A 26,696-nucleotide genomic window follows, 5' to 3' on the forward strand; every position below is an offset into this window, starting at 1 on the left:
TACTTGTCGAGGGACAGCAAAGACCCCAGAGTCCACTGGGAAGACAACACGGCCCGGTTTTCCCTCCTCCAGCGTTTTCCACGCAGCTGAAGGAAGGCGCGCTCTGCTCTGGGGACCTGGGGACCGAGCTGGGAACCAATCCCTGGAAGGGGGTCCTGGCTGGTCTCCTGAGCCTGGTGCGTCCCTTTGCAAGGTAAACCTTCTGGCTTGGTGCTGAATTAAAATCAGCGAGTAAACTTTGTCCTGGGCGCCAGCTTGGATTGCTAGTTTGAGGATATAGATATCACATTTTAAAAGCACACGTATATAGACGCACGATTTAAGGTTGGAGTAAAAGAGGGAGCGCGCGTGTTTGAATCTGCTTGGAGGGGACAGAAGTTTGCAGGTTAGTGCTGATAGTCTTCCCGAAGGAGCAAAGAAGTCTCCGAGGTTTTCCGAGCCAGCCCGCGCACTCCTGCGGGCTCCCGAGAGAATAGCGGCTTCCCCCACCAGGAGGAGTCCTGGCTGTCACTGACCGGGGACCAGGGCCTCCTGCGGAGCAAAATGCAAACACCGGCACATCCCATTGGTCTCTAGGTGCCTGGATCCCCCAGTCAGTCGCCACATGTCCTTAGCCAGACCTCTAGGCTTCCTCCCCCCGGCCCACCAAGGAACTGGGCTATGAGTCCGGGGACACACTCCCTCCCCTCCCAGGCACACCCCTTCCAGAAGGCCCCGCCCCGCTGCGAGTCATTCACCCGGAGGGGTGGGGAGTGGGTGACGCATGGGAGTAAAACCACCGGGGAAAGCTGGTTCTGGAAGGACAGTGGACGGATGCAGGCGGGTCCCGCCGGCCAGCTTCCCACCGCCGCCGCGCAAACTTGAGTGACTTTTGCGCGCGGACAGGACAGGACGGGAACGGCGCCAGAGCTAGCGGCTTGCAGGGGCGTAGTGGAGGGAGCTGACCCGTGTCCTGTCTCCCTTACTGACCTCCAGACTCCTCCGGGAGCTGCGGGGCTGCCACCCGACGCCCACAGGAGCCGGCGGCAGCATGCAGCCGCTGCCAAGCCTGTGCGGACACGCCCTGGTGGCCCTGATCCTGGTCAGCGGCGTGGCGGGAGTCCAGGGACAAGAGAAGAGTCTCCCACCGACCACCGGGACCACTCCGCCGCCGCTCCTGGGGGCCCGAGAGATCGTGATAGACCCTAGTAAGACCTCCAGGACATCAGGGTCCAACGCCAGCTTGCTGTGGTCGTCCACACCTCCGCAGATGCCCAAAGCAGGGAAGCAGCCGGCTGGAGCCCCGCCTCGCGCCCGCCCTCCTCCCCCATGCAAAGGACCCATTGAGATCAAAGAGACTTTCAAGTACATCAACACGGTGGTGTCCTGCCTGGTGTTCGTGCTGGGCATCATCGGGAACTCCACGCTGCTGAGAATTATCTACAAGAACAAGTGCATGCGAAACGGCCCCAATATCTTGATAGCCAGCCTGGCTCTGGGAGACCTGCTGCACATCATCATTGACATCCCCATCAATGTCTACAAGGTAAAAGGCGCCAGCTGCTATCCTGAGGGGAGGGCGGCTGGTTAGAGAGTGGGAAATGGGCAAGTCTTTGGCAGGAGCTTGCCTACTCAGGAAGGTTCATCCCCCTCCTGAAACTCAGAGTAATCACTGTGACCAAATTTCCTTCTGGTCTTCAGCACCCCCTGCTAAGCATAGAGCAACTTAGTCTCAGACCAGCAGCATCAACATTACTTGGGAATCTGTTAGAAACGACTTTTTATGACCCCGCCTCAGACCTTCTCTGGGTGGGACACAATAGGTTTAATTTTATTGTAAAAGCCCACAGTGTTAATTATGATGAACTGTGAAGATTGAGAGCCACTGGTCCTGAAGAATCTTGTCCCCTAAGTCCAGCTCACTGGGCACATTCTCCCTGCCCAGAATGTGGTCCAAAAGCAGGATTGATATCACCTAAGTGTGTGTTAGGACTTCAGGTCCATCCCAAACTTACTAAATCAAACCTGCATCTTAAGATTCCTATGTGACTCATGAATACTACTAACCTTGGGAAGCATTTTCTTGGGGGACCCTCATTTTAGGAAACAAATGGCCTAGAAGAAAAAAACCTAGACTGGTGAGTAGGAGAATACAATTCCCCTGCTGTGAGTGACTATACTGTTCCATATATATATATATATATATATATATATATATATATATATATATATAGAGAGAGAGAGAGAGAGAGAGAGAGAGAGAGAGAAGGGAGTGGGGATAGAAAAATAGAAACATCAATGAGAGAGAAGCATCATCAATTGGCTGCCTCCTGCACACCTCCCTACTGGAGATGGAGCCTGCAACCCAGGCATGTGCCCTGACCAGAAATCAAACCAGTGACCTCTTGGTTCATGGGTCCACACTCAACCCTTGAGCCCCACAAGCCCAGCTACTTTTCCTACTTTTTATTGGATACCTGCAGTGGGCCAAGCACTGGGATAAGTGTGTCACTTTCTTTTACTCCTTCTGATAGCTCACAAGTGAATATTTCTCCATTTTACAGATGATTAATAGTATGTTCAAGTGCTCACAATGAGTTAGAGGTGGAGGCAGGAATCAGGCTAATCTATCAGGTTCCAAAGTGATAGCTGCACCCTACAGATTAGTTCATGGATCAGATCAGGGGCACTCAAGTTAAAGTCTGTAGAGAATGGTTTCGGTAGCTAACATTGTTACGTGGTCACCACGGACATCAGAGAAATCAGGCATGGAGAGTGAGGTGAGGACATAAACTCCCACGTGACCTAATTCTGGGTGGCCTTGGAACTCCAGACACATCCCAATATTTCTGGGCCTCCGTTTCCTCAATTCTACAATAAGGTTGTTGGTGCCCACTTATTGGGGGGTGGGGGGGGGGTGGTGTTAAGACAAGTAGCTGTGAAAGAGCTGGAAATTTTTAAAGGACAGTGCCAACATGTAAAACTGATTTCCCATCATGATCAGCAATAGAAAGTCCCACATAAAAACAGAGCCGAAGTGTAAGGAATGGGAATGTGTTTTACAGATTTGCCTAAAGCTAGCCCTAGATTCAATACAGGAGGGGGGTGGGAAGATGTAGTGTTGGGAAAGATTTGTAAGGGATGCTTTGATCTTGTGGCAGGAGAAATTATCATAAGGCATGCCTTTAAATTGCCTTTCATGAGTCTCTGAAAATCCTAACCCCAACAACCATATAATAAGGGCCATTCTAGAGACTTCTGAGGTATAGAGATAGGATTCAGATTTCAATCCAGGCCCTAGAAGGACATACTATCAGAAATAAGTAGGAACAATAGAATAAATTCTAAAATTCTGCTGACAACTAGTGCTTATAAACTCTGAGAGTGTTCTGGGAGAAGCACAGGCTGAATCGAGCCCCTTAAATTCAGTCACAGCTCCAGTTGGGCCAGGAGTGACCGATTTATTTCTTAAGGAGTCCCACTGACCAAATCTTACCATTCCATCTTGGCAGAGGAATTTTAATTCAACTCATCAAAGTGACTTGAGAAACTGTACAGCACAAGGTTTTGTGAGAAATTTTTAAATCTGTGAAATAGAATCCCTCTCAAAAGGGGAGATTCCATCTAGTCTTGCTAGGCTTGCACAGAATTTTGTAAAAAGCCAGCTTAGAGAGGTTCCAGTCAGCCCCACATGTTAGACACCTTCCTGTCAGCCAGCAGCTGCCGGACTTATGGCAGCCTGGGCTGAGAACATTTTCCTTCCGTGTGCTGCTTTCCGACAAGATGTAAGTCAGCTCTGCCAGGACCAGCCTACTTTCCCCATCTGGTCAAATTATTACATCCAATAAGCCAGGGAATATTCAACCCCCGGTGGGGAGCAGGGGCGGGGGGACACACACAGACTTTACTTTCATTTCAAATTCCTTCATGATTTCCCTAGAGAATACAATTTAGTCTGCTAAAGCTGTCACTTTACTTCTGAAATAAACTAATGAGTCATTACAAATCTGGTCTTCTATCGTGGTCATAAATAAATCCATCCCAAAGAATTAGGACCTATCATATGTTTGCCATCATTGAATTCTGCATGGTAGTCTTTGGTTGACTTTTATAGTATGCATAAATAGGTGTCATATAACAATAACGGCTACCATTTATTATGCATTAGGTACTTGGTTTATTTCATGTGCTCACCCCCCATTTTATGGATAAATCACCTGTTGGAGAGGTGAAGTCACATGCCCAGTCACACCACAAGAAAATGATAAAGGTAGGCTTGAACCCAGGCCATCTAGCCCTGGACCCTGTGGTCCTCCTCGTTCCCCTGCATTGAGTGAGCTCAGACACCTACAACTTTCTCCCACCTGGCGTGTTGTTATGGCTGCATTGGAGAGTACTGGTGGAACTGTGACACATTCCCACACAGTAGGATACTCAACAAGCATTTTCTGCTTTAATGTGAGTCATGCAAGAATTTCTATCTACTGAAATCCCCTTCTAATGGTGGAGTGTATAATCCTGATAATAGCTATTTACCAGAGGCTTTATTTACCAAAACACCTAATCCAGGACTAGTTAAAAGCCATTTAATGCACTAAATGATTGTGGCACCATATAAGTAAGTTTTTAAAAATGCATTGAGAGAATATCAGAGTAGCCAGGTATTCTACTTCACAGAAAGTAATTTAAGTGAATTACGAATGCCATTTAAATGTGTCCTTAAGTGGAGACTTGAATCTCTAAACCAGTGGTTTCTAATTTTCTGTTTTCTTGTGGGATATTACAATTGTCTTTGAGAATCCAGCTAATTATTTATATTACATATAAATAATATGTTATATATAATTTACATATACATTATAATTGATATATCATACACATAAATATGCACACACAATTTCTGGGGACTCATAGAATCCCCAAACCCATTTGTTGGCACACCAAATGGACTGAATCTATTCCATTAATCTGGAGTTCAGTAAAGTAGACAAATCACAAAATGTCATGGATCCTGCTGAAGCCCTACTCCTTGAGAACCCTATAGATGGGGCAGGACATCACAGGGAGGTGCTGCTGTGAGGAACTGGCAAACCTTAGGAAGTAGGTCTGCTCTACCTTGACTCCCTCGAGGACCTAGGACTCTGGAAACTTGTAGGTACAGTCAGTCCTCTCACCAGGTCTTCTGTGCCAGGGAGAAAATCCTGTGTTAAAGGCAGAGAGTACTGTAGGACAATCAGCAAACTGAAGCTGCCAAAGTGCTTCCAATATTCATATAAACATGCTGAAAATAAAAGCCTTGTTTATCTTCTCAGCAACACACAGCAGGGCTGTTACACACTGTATTGAATAAGACCATGCAGATGAAAAGTGAAAAATGCAGTCATCCAAATATTTAATACCATATATATATATATATATATATATATATATATATATATATATATATATATATAATATAAAATGCATAAATATATAATAGTGCCTGGCACATAGTAAGCAAATTAACTGGTGTGTGTGTGTGTGTGTGTGTGTGTGTGTTTGAATAAAAATGGAGATTTGTTTAGAATTTCCTTTCAGCTTTTGTCATTATAGACATGCCTATAAATAACATCTTTGTACATATGGCTTTATACACATTTATGACTCTATCTTAAAGGTAAATTTCTATAATTAGAATTACTGCATCAAAGGGTTGTATATTTGTAATTCTGAAGGTATTACCATGTTGGCTACAAAGTTATTATACTCTTAGTTTGAATCACTATTTTATATAACATCTCCATAGAGATATACAAGTATTAATGCCTATCTCTAATATTTATATAGAGTGTTCAAAAAATGGATACACACTTTACAGCTGATAGCTCAATTGATGTTTCTTTCTTTTCAGATTAAACCCATTGAAATTAATAATTATTAAGAGTATATATATACATTTGTTGGGACTATATATATATATATATATATATATATATATATATATCATTATTGACAAGGCCTATGTATGTATCTGACCCAAAAGCCAGGGTGTAAGTCCTTGATGTGAGGATGCATCTCTCTTTATTCACAAGCTACTTATTTGTGTCCTTCCTGTATAGACTAAAATGAATGGGATAATCTAGATGCTTGTTGCCTGTGAGGGTCTATCTGACTATGAGGTTAGTACTAATGTCAAAGCTATGTGGGAAGCAAAAGAGCTGAGTGCACTTGTGGATGTGTGAAGGTTTTTATATTGGTTGGTTGGTTGGTTAGTTGGTTTGTCTTAATTTGGTTTAACAGTGATATTCAACAAGCCTTGGTAGGGGTTTAAAGTTAAAATTTTCTTAATTTTTTTAACTTGTTAATAAGAAGTTAAAGTTTCTTGAGCAAATGATGAGGTTTTTTAAATTATTTATGGATTTTATTTAACAACTAGAGGCCCAGAATATGAAATTGTGTGCGGGTAGGGTCCCTAGGCTTAGCTTGTGATCAGAACCCGCTTGCCAGCCCCCAGTCCCAACCCGCTGCTGCCACCCACCCAGTTCCCCTTGCTATTCCCTAGTCCCGCCCCACCACCACCCACTCCAGTTCCCTGTTTGCCATCTGGTGATCAGAGCCTGCTGGCCAGGAGGAGGGGAGGGACCAAGAGGTGGTCAATTCACCTCATAGCATCTGGTCAAGCAGTCATTCTGGTTGTTATGCAATATGGCCTCTGGGCTTTAATTATATAGGATGTCACTGTACTCTATTTACATGAATAACTGAATTAATGTAGTTAATTCTCAAATATAGCTTCCTTTGCCAGTAAGCAAATTGCTTTTGAAAAGAAATCTGCTTGTAAACTGATAAGGCAAATATTGATATGAACATTAGTTTGATAAGGATCTGAGTTAATCAGTTGTTCACTGGATGGAGATGGAGAGTTTTTTTAAAAGTAGACTGGTGACCTGTTGGAGTGTGTTTAGATGGCTTTGCTGTTAACTTTGTAGGCTACTTTTAGAAACAAAAGACTGCTTTCATAGCTCTAAGAAGCAAAACTGCTGATGTTTAACGTTTAACCAGTTTAGGAAGGGATACACCTAACATTAAAATGCTAGCATGTCAAAATGTTGAATTGCTTCACTGAGCCCACAAATGAGTTTTGAATCAAGTGACCTTGTCAGGTAATCAGATATTTCCTCTTGGGACATGATCCAAACTATCTTTCTGAGCAAAGTCACCTTTCTCACTATTTCGTCTTAAATAACTTGTAGTACTTAACAAGTTTTCGTGTATTAACTAGTTTCATATGTTAGAAGTAAAGTTAATGGAACTACTTCAAATTTAATTTTTGAAGTTATAATTATCGGATCAGTAAGGGAAGCTGCATTTTTTCCAGGATAATAACAGTTTCTATTTCCAGTTAAGTAAGTAAGATGTTTTACTACAATAATATTTTAATATTCTGAAATGCTTTAGCAGAATAATTTTGAACCCAAAATGAAATCTATATACTACTTCTGAGATTCATTTATTTAAAGCAAAAAAAAAAAAAAAATTAAGGAGAACCAATTAATCACATTTATAGCATTAGCTTTTAAAAGGTATTAATAAAGAGGAAGAGTAATACTTTGAGTGACCTCAATTTAATTGTCAAATAAAACTAACATTTTTACCCACCTAGCATAGTAACTGCACTGGTCAATACAGGTCAAGGACTGGTTGACAAAAGATATTATACATTAGACATTATGACAGTGGGGTTTCTCTAATATATTTTTATTAGAGAAACCCCAGTTTCTCTAATAACAGTTCAGATGAAAAAGAAGGGGGAAGCTTGTTCCCCTTTCTATATGAGTATATTGGTCATACGTGAATAACTGGTCAATAATAGAATAAAAATAATTCAGAAACACAAGACTTCATCTTCCCAACTTACTGCTTCACACATGGATTCCCGAGACAAAATGGTTGGCAAACACTTGGCCTTGGGCAATGAGAGGCTCTTCAGGTTAACTCCATGGTGCTTCTTGTGTTTGCCTTTGATCTGTAGCTTGGTCACTTAATAAATCTGAGCCTTTTAAAATGTTGAGGAAACGTTTCTTTCAACGAGGTAAGGCTTCATATCAAAGGCTTTACAAACTTTTTTTGAAAATGTCATTCGAGATTGAAGATATTTCCATTGCTGTACTAGAGGAAGACATAGCCAAGACTGTTGTTTCAGGGCCAAGACAACATGTTCTTCATTTCACAAAGAAAACCATATAAGGTTGTCTCTGGGTGGCTAATATGCTATAGTTGACTGTTTTTAAAGAAACATGCCAAATGCTAATAAGTGATTAAGTGCTTTAAAGGGTGTTGACAGATAAAGCCTGAGCTGAAATAAGATTCAAGATATAATTTATGATGTGAAACATTCTCCTTCAATCCTTGACAAAGTTAAAAAGAGGTTGGTTATGTTTAGAAGATAGCGGAGTATAGTGTGTGGGTATACAGTTGCCAACAACTTCTCTAATTTTAGACTTCTTTTCTTTCAGTACTTTTATTTTAGACATTTTTTTCTTTTTCTTTCCTTATAGATCCACTGGTGAAAATGTAAATAAGAAAATGGCCAAAATGTGGTGATAGACATTAGAAAGAGGATCATTCTTGAGTCCAAAATTTATTAGCAAAGTTGACTTTACTCAAGCAAATTCTCTGTCCCTGGAACTCACAGCCATAGTCCTGTCTTCTGCCCGGTGTCCCTTCTCTCCTTCTCGCTTCTTTAGCCCCATCTGAGTTTCCAGAAGGGAGGAAAACCTGCTCTGAATGTTTATATTGCACAGTGTCTTCTTTCTTCTCACTCAGTGCTTTCAAATTATTTTAAAGGGGTTTTGGATGCTACGGCAATCAAATGTTTTATCTTAGTAACTTAACAGTGTTTCATAAAGAAATCTCTGAATAGAATAAAGTTTAAATAAGATGTACAATTCCTTAATAAGGTCTGTTGAATTCATTAAGTTTGAGTCTCTTTCTGAGTTATGAGGCAATCAGATTATAATTCTTCAGTTTCTTCAACTGTCATGGTGATCTCAGAAGAACCGGCACAAATAAGAAACTCTAATAAAAAGTTAGGTTTGTAAACCGCATTTCTAATGCTCTTTTGAAATACTTAATGTATCAATGAAAGTTTTAAGCACAAACTGTAGATCTATATTTTAATTTGGATGATAGGAGAGTAGAAATCTATTAACCTGTTACAGACATGAGAATACATTTTATTGTAACACTCATGGGGAAATATATTTAAAATGAATTTGAATTTCTCCTATGACAACTCTATTTTTTATCTTTTTTCTATCTCTTTGCTACTTTTAGAGATTTTGTTTTAAGAACCTTAGTACATATACATGGAGTTATCACTTTATTTCAGCAACCATAAGATTCTTCTCAGAGTTGTGGAAAGCCCTGTTTTGTGGGTGTACTTGCAAGAGATTCCTAGGGAAAGAGCCTCTGTTTTGCACAACTCCAGGGGGCACTGCTCACATTCTCGTCTATTAAATGGCACTCCTGGGGAATAAGCTGACATTATCTCTGACCCACATATTTCTAACCCATATGGCCTAATCTGTAAGAGATTAAATGCATTTTAAGGGATGCAGGATGGAACTTGTAATTGATATTTGTCCTCAGGGTCCTGGTAAAATGTATGTCAAGAAACTATTTTCTATGCACTTGACTAGCAGCTTCCCTTAATTCTCTCTGTAGGCATGAATACAAAAAGAAAAGGAGCTCTGACAAGGAAATCCTTGAATGAGAGTGCCCTACATTATTAAAATGCTAGTTCAAATGCAGAAAAACTCTTATCTGCTTCAGGAAGCAGAGATTTAAAAACAGAAGAATACACCCTTTTCCAACCTTGCGAAACACAACTACTCTATTATTTCTCTCTTTTGACTCTTACTGTAAAAACATAATACAGTCATTTGAAACAACTGTTCACAGTTCATCACTAGGTGGAACAGAATAGCAATCTGGCAAAGTAATCCTGGTTTGTCTTCATTAATACACTGCTCACCCACTCTCTTAAATGATCATCTCTTGTAGGGTCCCTATGCTTTCTGCATCCATCGCCACCAAATTTGCAACTAAAGCTTCCCATAGAATCCCATTAAATAGTGAGAAACACTGGGTTCTGTTTTGTATCAGTCATTTCCTTGACAGGTTTGAGGAGAGAGAAGGAAGAAGAGGAATTTTTACTTTTGACCTTTTCCAGCCTACTTGGAAGGCAGAACTCCAACAATAGAACAGCCAATCTTTGCACCTCAAAGCCCTGGCTGTCTGTGTCAAGAAAACCTGATCATCTCAAAGGGGAGAAGACATAAATTAGACAAGACAAAAATGCAAAGTTTTGTCAATTTTCTAAAGAACTTGTTTCAAATATGAGAACTGAAAAGCTCATGACACATAAGATTTGCTTTCAAATAAAATTCATTCATTCATCCATTCACTCACTCATCCACCCACTCAACAACCATTTAAATGAGTAACCATTGTATGCCAGACACTGTGCTAGGCATTAAAATGTAGTAGAATATTCTGAAACAAGCAGTTAAAACTCAGTGTTTGCTCTTAATTTTAAAAAAAGAAAATGGTATATATAGTTAATGAGGCAAGTGAACATTTGTTAGTGTAAGATGGTTAACTTTGCAATTTCCAAATTTTATGGGGCTTGATTCCTTTGGACATTCAGAGTGGTGTGTATTACATGGTTTTCTCCATTTGATTTCTCAAGAATGTAATTTTTAATTAAAAAGAGAATTGAAAAATGTAAATCCCTACTTGGAAGGATTTTGTAGGACTCACTTAATACCCTTAAAGAAAGGGTATTTATTTCCCGATCATGTTATTTTTTCCTTTAGAAATAAAAATAAACAATTTTGTTACCTAAAAATAATCTTATAATGTAATATAAAAATAATTTATTTGGATTTTGTTTTCTTTTCTTCCTTTCTTAAGCAGCTATTCCAAGCTAAAGTTAAGAAATTATAGCCATCCTTGAGTAGAAACCTTATAATCATTTCGGTCATGTCTTTTCTCAATCGTTAGCCTAGGGGGAGTAGTTAGCACAAGCATAGGCTATCACTTGTCACATGAACATCTTATTGCTTATAGGACCCAAAGTAACAAAAACTCTCATATCCATCACAATGGGAAATCCAGCATCAATTATGGGAGCATATTCTAACTGGTTCACATATGTTAAAGGATAGATGATAGATACCAACCCTAATTTTAAACAAGATCTAAAAATTTAATTCATGTGGCAGGGACCTAGAAAAGATATTAAACTCTAATATTTTTTTTTCTTGATCAGAGAGACTTATTTGATTACATGTTTGATTTGTTTTTAGAATTCAGACCTTGCCCTTAAGATAGCTAATTTAATTGCATAAACCCAAAAGGGAAAAAGAAGAACTATAAAGAGTGAAAATGTCATTGTTGGATTTAAAATCACAGTTGATCCCTCTTGCAATAAAGAAAATCAATCTCTTCCACAAAAAGGAAAGCTATATTGTTGGACTTCAAATTGTTAAGCATTGGATATCATTATTTTTGTCACTAAATAGTGAAATAATTAATTTCCAGAAATTATAAAAAAAATCTATAAGAACATTTTTAAACCAAATTTTAAAGAGAGCATCTTGATTGAGAGTATTTTTGTTTTTGTTTTTTTAACTTCACAGCTTTTCCTTCACCCAGGGCTTGTTTATCATGAAACAAGAACTTATTGTCTTTGCATTTTAAATAAGCTCCAAGCACTAACTTGCTTAAATACTTTCTTGATGGAGGCCACTAAGAAAGATATGAGAATCAGGAATGATTTCTGCTATAGGCTATCTGACTTTTCTCAGTGGGTCCACAAAGCTTTTTGATCAGAGAGAGGCTGAGACTGTCAAAGTCATCCTCCTCCTCACCACAAAATAATAGAAGTGACAGTGGGTGCCAAGGACCCACAGCATTCAGGTCTGAGAGGCAGAAATCCTGAAAGCTGATAAAGGCTACTACCATTTCTCATTTTGTAATTCCTTTCTTTTTGCAATAGCAGATTAGAAAAGTTGTAATCTCCAGGTTATGATTAGTTTTCTGACTATCTCTGTGTTGAACTTGAGGAGAATTGTTACAATTTTCAGTTTGTGTTTCCCTATCCTCTGTGATAACTTGGGTCAGAGGTTAAGCCACAGGCCTCCCGGTGGTATGAAGAGCAATAATCTAGTTTCGAGGCTGAGCCAAAAACAATAGTAACCGCAAAGCTGGGCCTGGACTCGGTGCAGAGCTCATTTTCATTGGCCAGACTTCTTTCCCTTCAGTGGCCTGGCCGCTCATTCATCCTGATCCGTCTGATGGCTGTACTTCTGTGATACTAATATTTGCATATTTGGAAATAGTTTGAGACAATAAAATACTTGAAACTATCAAAAATTTTGGACATTATGTGAATACAATAGGTTCTTAGAAAGTTTTACTCTGTATCTAGGTATTTTACCATTGTTTGACACATAGCCCTGGGTTTAAAAATACTAATAGTGATGTTAATTCTAAACATTCTTTTTTTCTAAGATCAGTTTCTTCAAAACACTAAGACTCTAGAATCAGACCATGTGGGTTCAAATGTGGATTTATTACTTAAGTGAGTGACCAAGGACAACTGTATTAGCTGTCGACTGATGAATAGCAAATTACCCAAAAACTTAATGGCTTGAACAATAAGCATTTATAACTTACACCAAGACTGTAGTTCAGGAATTCAGGAGCCACTGACTCGAGCTTCTCATGGGGTGCAGTCAAGATATTGGCAGGGGTTGAAGTCATCTGAAGGGTTGCCTAGGGCTAGAGGATCTTTTCTTTTTAAAAAGATTTTTTTAATGACTTCAGAGAGAAAGGAAGAGGGAGAGAGAAACATCCATGACAAGACCGAATCATTGTTCGGCTGCCTCCTGCATGCTCCCCACTGGGGACAGAGGCCGAAACACAGGCATGTGTCCTAACTGGAATAGAATCTTGACCTCCTGGTTCATAGGTTGATGCTCAACCACTGAGCCACACTGGCCAGGCTGAAGGATCTTTTTCATTTGCATACCAGGCAAACTAGCGCTAGCTGTTTTCAGGAGGTCTCAGTTCCTTATCATGTTGGCCTCTCTGTAAAAGTGAATGTTCCCTGGCATGGCAGCTGGCCTCCCCCAGAAAGAGCGATCCAAGAGAGAGCAAGGAGAAAGCCTTTTATGAACTAATATGTCACACATTATCACTTTTACCACATTCTGTTCATTAAAAGCAAATCATTAAATTCAACCCGCAATCAAGGGGAGGGAAATCGTACTTCATATTTTTTAAGGGAGTTTTGCTTTCTTCTTTTTTTCCTGATTCATCTAAGGACAATCAGTATGATTAGACAGAATAGTGTCTGGATAATTTATACCAAGCTGAGTCTGGCAGAGCCCTTGTAACTGGCTGGAACCTATTTTTTCTTATGTTTCCGAGGGCAATTGGCAGTTCTTCCAAAGCATCTTGAGGTCATTGTTGGTTCAGACCTGTGATACTTTGAGTCCTCCCCATTTAAGATAAACCCCTTTGAGTTTGCTGACTCCTCACATCTGACATCCAACCCGTCAGCAAGTCCTGGTGGCTCTACCTTCAAAATGTACCCAGTCCCTTACTCATTCTCCTTAGCCCCCGGGCACCACACAGTCCATCTCACCCCAACCTCTCATCAAAGCTTCTTTTTTTGACCCCTTTTAATACTACATTGAGCACTCAGAGTGATCTTTTTAAAAACATAAATAAAATCATTCTATTTTCCTTTTTAAAAACCTTGCAATAAATTTCTTCAAAACAAACAAACAAACAAAATAAAACAATTTGCTCTACAACTTCATCTTCTGGATCACTCCTTAAGAGTTTCTGCCCCTTTTAGCTCACCCAAATTATTTTGACCTTGGGGTCTTTGCACTAGCTCTTTCCTCTGCCTCAAATGCTCTTTGCATGCTTTTTCTCTTATTTTAGTCAGATCCTATTTAAATGTTGCCTCTTCAGATAGAACTTTCTGAAAGGCCGACCAGAAAGTGTGGGGAAGCACAGGACTTGGTTGGAAAGTCTGTAAGGAGGAATCTCTGAAAGGTCAGTGGCCTCTCTGGGGATCTTGCTAAAAGCCTTAACTTTTCCAAACAAGTATGAGCCCCCAGGTGTTTTACTGGGATCTCTACGTTTAGACTTCAAAACATCCTTACTTAAAGAACACTTTTTTCAAGGATAATTACCTTGCTGATAGTCTCTAGAGGTTAATTTTACTTCAAGTTTTTGCTATAATAAAAGCCTAAGGAGGCATGTAAATTGGGCTCTTTGGTTACTATAGCCAAGCAGTCCTTTTGCCCTCTCTTTCACCAAAACATGTGTCAGAGCAATCATTCATCCATGACTTAGGGTCTGCGGGTCATCCCTGACAAGAAAGCATCTCAAATCCTGCTATACTTCCTTAATATGATGACACCCCCTGTATTATCATCTTTAATATTTATGTGTTTTTTTGTCTGCCTCCCTTACTAGACTGTAAACTCCATAAAAGCAGGGACTTTGCCTTGTTCACTGATATAATATGCACTCTGTCCTCAGAATGGTGCCTGGCACACAGTTATGAGTCAATTGGTTAATCCAGAAATCACAAGAGACTGTTAGTCAAACCCACAGATATATTTTGTTAATACAATACTATCTGAGAATGTTTTTAAAAAATATTATTTAGCTGACAACTTTTATAAACTATGGGATTTCATATTAAAAAAAAAAAAAAAAAAAAAAAAAAAAAAAAAAAAAAAAAAACCTAGAGGCCCGGTGCACAAATTTGTGCACCAGTCGGGTCCCTCAGCCTGATCTGTGACATCCTCTCTGACATCCCCTGAGGTGTCCCAGATTGCGAGAGGGCACAGGCCAGGCTGAGAGACCCCTCTGGTGCATGATTGGGACCTGGGAGGGATGCAAGAGGTTGGGAGGGACCACAGGAGGTCTCCACAGCATGTCCAGACTGTCTTGTTCAGTCCTGATTAGCTAGACCTCAGCAGCAAGCTAACCTACAGGTCAGAGCACCTGTTCCCTGGTGGTCAGTGCACATCATAGTGAGCAGTTGAGCAGCCTTAGCATATCATTAGCATATTATGCTTTGATTGGTTGAATGGATGACCAGACACTTAGCATATTAGGCTTTTATTTTATAGGATTCCCCATTGGGGCTAAAAACTAAGGTTTGTTTGTGGTTGTTGTTTTATATTTAGAGTCCTTTGGCAAAAATCATGTCATGTTTACTAACAGCTGCTCCTTTTAGACAAGATTTACCCCAGAACCCACCACTCTCTATTATATTCTTGACACCAATGACCTTCTTACCTCTGGTTCCCTTCACTCCTCTGTATTACCTGCCTGGCCCTACAGGCTTTTAGAACCCTAGAATAAGCATATTTGTGGTAAGTTTTCTAATATTTATCCTATAAATCAGTGCAATTTTTCATGTAAGACTTATAAATGAAATTGCTCCTATGTTGGATTTCCAACTCATATTCATACTGAGTCACATATTTGGTGCCATTCTGGTTATAGAAAAATCACCCAGCTTAACAAACTTTATAAAGAACTTCACAATAAAAGAAAGGAAAGACTCAATTATGTTTCAAAAATAGTTTTTACTTTTAGAAGGTTATTTTTAAAAACATTAAAAAAGAAAACATAGATTTCAAATATTTTTCTTTATTTTCAAAACCTCATGAACATTCAATCCAGATGTTTACCTAAAGTGATTCATTTACCAATGTGGAGCACACCCAGTTGTCCTAAGAAAGAAAATAACCGAGTTTAACAATAGATGGTTACATAGTCTGAAGTCAGATTGAGAAAATACATATATGTATATAAGAGCAATAACTATGTCTTTTTCCTCATTGCATAACCAGTGCCTATGTATATATTAGGGACTTGAATATATAGTAAGCATCTCTTATGTGTCAGCAACTGGATTTAGCAGTTGCAGAACCCATATTCTGTCAAATTTCTATAAGTGCCAGATAGCAAAAACTAAACAAAACAAACAAGAAAATATTATGACATAGAAGTTGATAAGTACTATAGATAAGAAAGAAAGTGGAGTAGGGTAAGGAAGAAGGAGATGTCTGACTGGTTACTGTTGTTAATAGTGTAGTTAGGGTAGGTCATGTTGAAAAGATGAGATTTGAGCAAAACCAAAAGGGGCAAGGGAGTTTTCCCAGTGGATCTGTGGGAAAAGAGACTTTCGGGATAAGGAAAGATCTAGAGCAAAGCCCACAGCCAGCAGCATAAGTTACTCAGACTGAGTTACTATGCAGTCAAGTAATTGACTAAGGTAAAGAATACATTCTTTGTTCTTTACTTTAGTCAATTATTAGGTAAATTGACCAATAGGAGAACTGTGTTCTTCCTAACTAAAGAACATTTATCACCTATTTTTAATTAAATCACTTTGATTTGACCATGACCTAAGCATTGGGGTACTACATAACAGTGTAAGAGACATTCTTAGAACTTTAGCTTCACAATTGTAAGGTGATTTGGCCCCTGTTAGCCTCTCAGTGAAAATCCTGACCCTAAGCTTCTATAGATGTCTAACAAAGTCTTGTGAACTGGCTGCATTTTCTTTTATTTTTTTTTCAATACATCTTTATTGATTTTAGAGAGAGAGGAAGGGAGAAGGAAAGAGAGATAGAAACTAATGAGAAAGAAACATTGATTGGCTGCTTCCTGCATGCCCTCTTCTGAGGATGCAACCTGGGCATGTGTCCTGACCGGGAAACCAACTGGTGACCTCCTGGTGCATGGGACAACGCCCAACCAACTGAGCTACACCAGCTGGGTCAGCTGCATATTCATTATTCCCCGCAAACTCTCCTGTTTCATATATCAAACATTGGTGCTTTTCAAAGGAGTAGTCCACGAGGAAAATAATAAGAACTGAAATTTGTTATCTTACTCTGCATGTTAAGTACTCTCTGCTACATAATGCAGTTCAGAGGGTGCCTCATGAAAATCTCCCTAATAGAGCTTTATGTCTCCCCCGTGTAGCTACTCGCAAGGGACTGGCCCTTCGGAGTTGAGATGTGCAAGCTGGTACCTTTCATACAGAAGGCCTCTGTGGGGATCACTGTGCTCAGTCTGTGTGCTCTGAGCATTGACAGGTAAGGGCATATATTTAAGTCAGGTATATCCTGAGCACTCTGTAGTAACTGCTATGTTAGAAAATAGCTATGGAATTCATGAAAACCAGGCTCTGCCTGATGGACAAACACTTCTATTTTGCTCTTCAGATATCGAGCCGTTGCATCTTGGAGTCGAATTAAAGGAATTGGGGTTCCAAAATGGACAGCAGTAGAAATTGTTTTAATTTGGGTGGTCTCTGTAGTTCTGGCCATCCCTGAAGCTGTGGGTTTTGATATGATTATCACTGACTACAAAGGAAGTCCTCTGCGAGTCTGCATGCTTCATCCCGTTCAGAAAACAGCCTTCATGCAGGTAAACTTTACTCTCCCCCCACCCCTTTCTGTTCTCGCCTTATAAATATTTAGCTATTTTCCCCCTGATTTCTCCTCCTTGGAAGTTATTGATTTGTGACTGTCCTTGGCATAAATTAACAGTGTTGGCCCCAGGACTGCAGGGTTAACAATGACTAATGACCCAAGCTGCAAGAAGCTGGGTGCCTATTTCTCCAAGAATCCCCTGGCATTCAGAGATACAGATAAACCAGGTTCACATGAGAAAATCAATCTGAATTTATAGCTTTTCTACTAAAATCTCCACAAGGACCAGCAACTACTACTTAGATAGTTCAGTGATTGATCAAGTAGAAGTTGCCCTGGTATAGATGGAGACAAAAGTATCTAAATTACCAAATATTTTAAATTCTAACTGATTAAAGTTTAAAACATATGTATAGCCCATTGCTTTCAAGAACTGAAATGCCTTTTAGGAAAAGTCTGTTTTATTTAATATCAGTGTTTAATTATTTGTGACCAAAAAGTCTATATAGTGTTTATAAAATAGATCTACAGTACTTTAATAAATAATTATTACATGATGATTTTTTTTAAATTTGAGATTTGCTATATAGAAGTTTCTTAGAGAGAATATTAATCAAAATCCTCTCTTTTCACAAACTCAGATAGAGAGCAGGCAGACAGCTCTTGTAGGAGGGTTGTTGGGGGTTGGAGATATTGAGAAAAACTGATGGACATGGACAACAGTGTGGTAATGGGGAGTAAGGGGGGCTATTGGAGGTAGAAGAGGGTTTGGGGGGATAAATGGTGATGAGAAAAATAATAAAATAAAATAAAATAAAATAAAATAAAATAAAATAAAATAAGAAATTCTCTCTTCCCCATAGTTTTACCAGACAGCTAAAGATTGGTGGCTATTTAGTTTCTATTTTTGCTTGCCATTGGCCATCACTGCACTTTTTTATACCCTGATGACCTGTGAAATGTTGAGAAAGAAGAGTGGCATGCAAATTGCTTTGAACGATCACTTAAAGCAGGTAAGAAAGTAGAACTATTTCTAACTCATGATTATAATTATGATTATGGTTATAAATAACAAAAGTATTATGATGATAAATTAAAATTATTATATACTAGAGTATATCTCCTTTTTTCTTGCTCAGGTATTTTTTTTTACATTACCTATCTAGATATAGTCTGTGTAATCTAAAGAATCTAGATAGAGCTATTACTTTTTAAATATGAATCTCTAGTTATTTTAGTTTTAATTCATATTAATTATTCAATTTAAAGCTCAGTGTGCTAAATTTTTACAAATGCTACTGACCTCTGTATACAATATTAAATATTTGGTTGGGAAAGGAGAACACTATGATTACAATGAGCCATCTTCTATGGGTTTGATTATGTTTTTATTTCAGAGACGGGAAGTGGCCAAAACAGTATTTTGCCTGGTCCTTGTCTTTGCCCTGTGTTGGCTTCCCCTTCACCTCAGCAGGATTTTGAAGCTCACTCTCTATGATCCGAATGACCCCAATAGATGTGAACTTTTAAGGTAAGAAAAGTAAAATATATTTTTCTAAATAAATGCCACACAGAAAGTGTTCATTGAACCTTTTCATAGGCAGAAAGAGAAAGTAGTATTTTTCTGATCCTTAGGGAGCAATTGAGATTCCCATTTTTTACATCCACTTTGTTTTAAAGGAAAGAGTAAAGAAGACTTAGGAGAACACTGGGAACAGAAAGCCAGAATTATCCACATAAGTGTGTGGCATGCTTGGAAATAGCCAGCCTGATTCTCCTTTGCACATTGCAAAACTTCCCTTTTCAGCCAGTCCCAGCACTTCTAAATACAATTTTGTTTTAAAGGGGATAATTGGACACAGTATGAAGGAGGGTGTGTGGGATGACAGAGACAGAGAATAAGAAAACGAGAGACAGAGGGCCAGAGAAGTTACTATCAGCATAAAGTCAAAACCATTGTGTATATGTGTAATTTTTTTTCTTCATAAAAACACGTAAGTCTGAAAAGAGCATGTGCTCAGAGCAGCGTATTTTTCACAGACACGTTTTGGGTTATTTTTGCAGCTTTTTGTTGGTATTGGACTACATCGGCATCAACACAGCCTCCCTGAATTCCTGCATTAATCCAATAGCTCTGTATTTGGTGAGCAAAAGATTCAAAAACTGCTTTAAGGTAAGAGAATATTCCAAAATGAAAAGGTCTTCTTAATCTGGCTTCAAATGTATATCTTTTAATCTATTAATACTTCTATTCAGGGAGCTCTAGTAAATTTACAGTTTTCCCTTGTCATTAGACCATGGATGACTTTTTAAAATATGACTCTTGCTTACATATCACTATAGTTGATTTCTGCCTAGTCAACCACTCCTTACTGCTTTAGCCAATCAGTTGTACTTACAATTGCTTATAAAATTAATAAAAATTACATGCGTTGATGTCTAGTAGACATCATGTGATGAATAAGAGCTAAACATGAATTTAATGCACTGATCTCACTTGGAGTAGGTTTTGAACTGACTGTGCAGCACAATTTGGAGTATAACTACATCGGGGTTTTTTTTTCACACGGACATGGGAAGAGCAAATCAAACAAAGAAATTGAATTCAGGTTCCATCTCTTCTTTTTCAATTTCTTAGCAGAGATGTGCTGCTTGATGTGGAATATGTTTAGTTATTCCTCATCTGGCCGCTTGCATTGTTGCATTCATATGTCCATCCATTCACTCTTTTAACAATCTAGCACAGAAGAAAGTATTTCCTCCCCTTCAATGGGAATGATCCATTTGTCCCTGGTAGTTCATTATTGGAAAGTCAAGAACTTAGCTTTCTTGTAAACTCTAAGGCAGTCTAGAAAAGTCCTTGCCCACTCATAAACTCATAGATTTTAGAGCTAGGAGATAATGTACATTAAGATCAATAGAACAGGAAACATGGGCCTTCCATTTCCTTATACATATAGATTCTCAGAAAACAAAAAGAAGAAACAAAGTTTTGAATATTTAAAAATCCAGGAAAAAATGGATAAATAAAACTGAGGCACTTACTCACTTTATCATGTAACAGTATTGAATAGGCACATGAGAACAGCATGTGGATGAAAACACTGGCAATGTTATATTAACTTCATTGATATGGAAAGATGTCTATGACACTATCAAGTGAGAAAAAGCCAACTGTGAATAGTACATATAGTACAATTTTATTAAAATTAATTATGCACATAATTCCACACACATGCTCATGTACAGTCATGTATACACTGAGTGACCAGATTATTATGATCTCTGAATACATTTTGGGCCCGGTTCATGAATTCGTGCATGGGTGGGGTCTGACAGCCTGGCCAGGGTGAGGGGACATAGGCTGTTGGCCTGCCTGCTGGTCTAATTCCTGGTTGAGGGGACAATTTGCATATTAGCCTTTTATTATATAGAATATACACTGAGTGGCCAGATTATTATGTGTTCAGAGATATATGTATATGTATATGGTGATATTTCTGCTTGCATAGGAATGTCTTGTTTTATATATTTATAAAAAATTAAGAGTATTTCTCAAGTAGTCAAGAGTAAATATCAAGAATTAAGAGTGGCTTTCTTTTTTATGTTAATTAAAAGGTGGGAATTTTAATTTTATACATTTTCCTTCTTTGTATCTTCTAGCTTAAAATAATTATCATATGCTACTTATGTAATTGTATGTTTTTTAAATATATATTTTTATTAACTTCAGACATGCCTACTGGGCTAATTATATATTTTAAGTGAAAAAATAAGAGAGGATGGAATGAAAGTGGTCCAAGAATTCCCAATCATGCAAAGAAAGTCAGAACTCTAGGGAGAAGGAGGAGTCTAGACAGTATAACTGATGTAAATATATAATGAGTGACTTTGTTTTGTGCAGTCATGCTTATGCTGCTGGTGCCAGTCATTTGAAGAAAAGCAGTCTCTGGAGGAAAAGCAGTCGTGCTTAAAGTCCAAAGCCAATGACCAAGGATATGACAACTTCCGTTCCAGTAATAAATACAGCTCATCTTGAAGGAAGAAATCATCACTTAATTTCACGTTCCTCATTTTGGACAGAAGTAATTAAGACAATGAGGCATTTGCCAAATCAAAACAAACTCTGTGTTTGCACACAAAAATGTAAAAACTTAAGAGTGATTATTTTCTTACTCACAGTTACACATGACATTCTAAAGCTGTTTACAGTCTTAAAAGAAAAGCAGTGAGAATGAAAAAAGCTTCATTGTGAAAGCTCTTAATTTTTTACAGTCAGCACTTCAATGTAGCTATTAATAACTCTCAGTATATTCATACATTACTTACATTTAAATTGAACTCACTCAGAATTTCTATTAAAGAGATTTATTTTTAAATTAATGTGAATCTGATCTAAAAAATGTGTCACTGTAAAACAGAATTTTTAAGTGAAGTTTAAATAAATTCATTAAAAATTTTAATAACTCTATTTTAAAAACTCTTATTAATAGTGTCATACGATTGGTTGGACTATTATTGGATACAAAATGTATAAGCAGTTTAGCTGGTGCATTTTTTTTTTTTTTTTACACATTGGGAACATTTAAATGATCAGAAGAAAGTATCAGAGAGACACACGTTTTTGAGAGTCATTTAACTTTTTTACATTCAGGTGAGATCAAATGTCACAAACAGAAAGAGAGAGAAAGTTGAGAATGCTATCCCAAAAGGCTACTTTAAAATCTCTCACTTAAGAACTCTGTAAAGAACTCTACAATTTTTTCAGGATTCTCAAAACATTCTTCTTTTAATATCACTATTGTAGTTTCAAGACTACTTGTTTATTTTTCTCATCAGTAAATACTTTGCTATAATACACAATGTGTAGATGATTAACTAAGGGCTGGTCCCAGGTCCCTATCCTTACAATGGAGGGATGCTAGTAACCCTAGGAAAGACAGAATGTGACTTGCCTGGAGCAGTGTTCACATGCCAACGGAGAAGGCAGCATCCTCTCTCACACCTGCTGTAGATAAAATGGTCTCTGGCTTATGCATGATAGGGGAGTTAGAATAATATGTTTTAAGATCACACAAATTAGTCAATTTAACAGCTTATTACTAATTTTTATGTTATTTTTGTAAATAACCAATAGGAAAAAAGTTCTTGACGTGGTGCTTTTCTGTCATGGGCAAAACTGTCTTTTTGAGACAATAAGAATGTCTTACCTTGTGCATTCTTGCTTAATTCTTTCATCTCTGTAGCAAAATGCCTTATATTAACTTGGGATGAGATGTGTATGAAAGCACAAGAGAAAATGAAAGAGAGAGGAAATGAGGTGGGGATGGGATGTAACCCCTGGGGACAGAGTCCCATTCTTAGCCTGACTTTCGTCACTGCCCGGTCACATGAATGCAAAAGGTCCTGATTCAGTCCCAGTGAAACACAGTGTAATGTTCTCAGAGTGACTTCAAGAACAAATTGGACCCAAGAGCTTTAACTCATTCTTAAAATATAACAGAGTTTCCACTTTATTTTCTTTTGGTAATCCAGGCCACATGTTGGAAATAAACTAACCATGTTGCTTTCTCCCAGCATATAACGGATGCTATAGCAAACCAAATCCCAACGATGTAGCCCCAAAGAAAGGACAATAATTAATTCACATGCCACCTGAATTCTATTTACAAATCCCTGTCTTTTTTTTTTTAATTAATTTCTTCCCAATCATTGTTTCCATTGACTGTTATCACAAAAGACATTTCAAACTTTGGATTTTAAGCAAAATTAAAAAAAAAAATAGACTAATATTTTCACAGTTGGTTAATATATTTTTATTTAAGTTTTAGTTCATTTTTATTATCATAAACTGAGTTTTGTTTTTTTCTCCTCATTTACATCTTTAATGTGTCAGAATCGTGGTCTGTAAGCATTTTGCCATATTTTAAAATTTCACACAGAGTATATAAAGACACTATTTTTCATGAAATTGTGTTCTCCAGCTTTTCTAAAAATGTTTGGTTCAAAATGTGAACATGGTTTCTTGGCATAATTAAGATCAAGATAGGAAAGTTACCACTGTTTAACTTTAAGACATATTTCCTAGTATTAATTGTACAATATAGCAACAGACAAAAATAGTGTTAACAAGGGCATTAAAATATAAAATATTTATAAGCAATTTTAGCCTATTTTCTCCTTTATACATTACTAATAGGGGTGCATGTTCAAACACCTTTTAGTATTGACAGCTTATATATGGCCAAAGGATTATAGTTTGTAGCAAAGCATGTATATGCTGTGACTAACTTTAGAAAATTGTAATGATCATGTAAAATAATTATATATTTGTTTTTCTGTAGTCACTTAAAGTGGCAACTACTATAATCATGGATTACTTATTATGAAAACAAAATTAATAAAAGTTTAATTGTTTTTAAAAAGACCAACTTGTTTTTCATTGTACAGGCAATAATTTATTAAATGCTAATTGAATAAGTGTTTAAAGGAAATATCAACATTATAAGTAGACAATATTTATGTCAAAAATACAATTAGCAAAGAAATATGAAAGTTTTTTAATTAAAATGTCAAATTCCAGGTCTTTATGCTGTGTTGTTGCTATTGTATATTTCATTGTTTCGAGTAACCAGATATACATACAGACTTTTAGTTCTCCAAGGCTGATTACGTGGCTGATAGTTTTCAATGGCTTTTTATGTCGGTCTTTTTCTGGTGGCCTGCTTCTGAAGCATGTCACTGGCTAATCAGTATTGTACCACATGTCAAAGGTGAAAGGTTGAAATGCGATTTGGGGGTTACTCGTTTTATTTCACAAGCTTCTTTTGAGTCTTCACTCTGTTCAAGGTAGGATGAAATTAATAAAATGCAAGAGACAAATGATACCAAAAGCTAACTCAAGCAAAAATGAAGTGCGAACCACATAACTGAATACTGACTACTCTTGAAGATCACTTCTATGTCTTGCCGCACATACCCCTTTCTTCACCTGCCAAACATAATCAAGAATTAGTGTTAACTTTTTCCCCCAGGTAATTGTGTTAAACTCAAAAGTTTCTGTGATTTATTCCTGACCTTTGCTAGATTTCAGCTCCCTAATTTCAGCCGGCACTTGGAGATAATGTGTTCTGAATTTCAGAGGCTCTTTGAGAAGTATGGGAAAGGAAAGCATAGGTAGTGTTCTCTTTAAGTAATCACCAAAAAGTGGATGTCAACTAACAATCATAATGATGCCCATCCAATTTATTACAGTAAATTAAGCAGAATAACTGTAATGTAGATTCTTGGAAGAAAACTAAGTGTGGTAGCCCTAATATGGAAATGTCTAGAAATCCAAATAATGCAGAGACTAAGCTTGTGAAGAGCAATGACGCTGGACTTCTTGCTCTCTGTTATTGGTCAGCCTCAGAAATGATAACATTAAATAGCAGATCAAGTAAGTATACCCAGACTGGAAAATCCTGCTGGACACATCAAAGATTCATGGCTTAATTGAGCACAAAGAATAATGCCTCTTATTAGGAAGAGAGTATTTTGAATAGAGAAAGCTTGCTAAGTAAAAGACATACAATATCCTTGATTGTTTTGGCAATGTGGTTGACCTCAAGTCAGTTAATATCTCACAGCCTCAGTTTAATTATCTATAAAATATAAACAGTAATATCCACAGCTTCATTCTTATATCAAATCAACAAATGTTGACTTGAATTACTATATTATTTAGTGTACTCTCTAAAATATACGAAAATACAGAAATAATAGTCTCTGCTCTCCAAAAACTCACAATCTAATAGGAGAGATAAATACATATGTACATACATACATACATATGTAAGAGCAGTTAATGTTATAGACACTGGTACTTGGTAAGAAGTTTAGGAAAACTCATCAGAAGAAATGGTGCTTGAGTTGAGTCTTAAAAGAAGTTTAGTAAGTAAACAAAAAAGCTAATGGCATTGTTAGCAAAATGACTATCTTTTGGAATACTGAAGGGTTCAATAGCCTGGCCAGTTCAGGAAAAAAATTAAATCCCAGAATGCTCGGGGGGGCCTTATGTTCCATGCATGGGGATTCCCTTTATAATAGCCCATGTTTCTCAAATGTCTGAGGACTACCTGCCACAGACTCATCTGGGATGTCTGTTTAGAATGCAGGTTCGTGGACTCTAACTCTGGTTTATAGCATCAGAACCTCTGAGGTGGGGACCCGAAGTATTTGATTTAACCAAGACTTCAAGGGGCTCTTATGTACCTAGAATTGGGGAAGCCCTGTAGTGTAGCTATTTGCATAGCACTGAGTGTATTAAACAAAGAATAACATAATAAATGTTTTTTTTTCATAAGATGGCTTGGAAGCAGCAGGGCCAGGGATTAGAGGGCTACAACAGGAAGAGCAGTGAGACTGGATAAACAGCTACTGCAGCTGACAGATAAAAGAGATGAGAGCCTGAGAGGAAAGTGTGTGGGATGGTTCAAACAGGTCAGGTCATGGGGAAAGACACAGTCATCTTAACATATTGACCAGATAAAGATAAAGCTCAATTAAGAGTCTTCTGGCTAAAATGACCAGTAACCTAGAACAGAGATCAGTCAACTATGGCCCTAGGGCCAAATCCTGCCTTATAGCTTGATTTTGTAAGTAAAGTTTTATTATAATGCAGTCACACTCATTTGTTAGGATAGCACAATTGAGTGATTGTAACAAAAAATGAATAGCCCACAGGCCTAAAATATTTACTATCTGGCCTTTATAGAGTAAACATTGCCAATCCCTGACTTATAAACAATATTAAGGGAAAAGAGGCAGCAATCAAATTGAAGAAGAAAAAAAAGTTCTGGGATGTAATGAATTCTCTTTGGATAAATTCTACTTTGGATATGAGTATAAGATGCCATAGGCATCCACAGAAAAATTTAGATCTATCTAGGCTACAGACAAAATTTTGTTTAGAAATGCTAATTAAAGAGGATGAATAGAGATACTCAAGGAGAAGTAGGAAAAAAGGAAAGGAGGGATGGAGAATAAAATACAGAGGTCACAAATATAAGAGAAGTGGACAGAGAAGAGAAATTAGAAAGAGATTGTAAGGAACAAAGAAACTGGTGTCACAGAAGTCAAGGATAAGGTAATGCAAAAATGAAGGAGGAAGCTAAGAATCAAAGTGAAAAGAAAAAACTGCCGATTCAA

The 26,696-nt window shown here is 37.9% G+C and overlaps 1 protein-coding gene across 1 annotated transcript; it reads left to right on the forward strand.

Moving 5' to 3' along the window:
- Window positions 1-761: 761 nt before the first annotated feature.
- On the forward strand, window positions 762-23,934 carry EDNRB (endothelin receptor type B). Its single transcript, XM_084877131.1, has 7 exons — window positions 762-1,525; window positions 17,056-17,168; window positions 17,298-17,502; window positions 18,371-18,520; window positions 18,905-19,038; window positions 19,572-19,680; window positions 21,412-23,934. Exons 1-7 carry the CDS (start codon window positions 1,031-1,033, stop codon window positions 21,544-21,546), a joined length of 1,341 nt encoding a protein of 446 aa, XP_084733257.1. The 5' UTR covers window positions 762-1,030; the 3' UTR covers window positions 21,547-23,934.
- The last annotated feature ends 2,762 nt before the right edge of the window (window positions 23,935-26,696 follow it).

This window comes from Pipistrellus hanaki (genome assembly GCF_964339955.1).
Source record: "Pipistrellus hanaki genome assembly, chromosome: 3".
NCBI classification, from domain to species: Eukaryota; Metazoa; Chordata; class Mammalia; order Chiroptera; family Vespertilionidae; genus Pipistrellus; species Pipistrellus hanaki.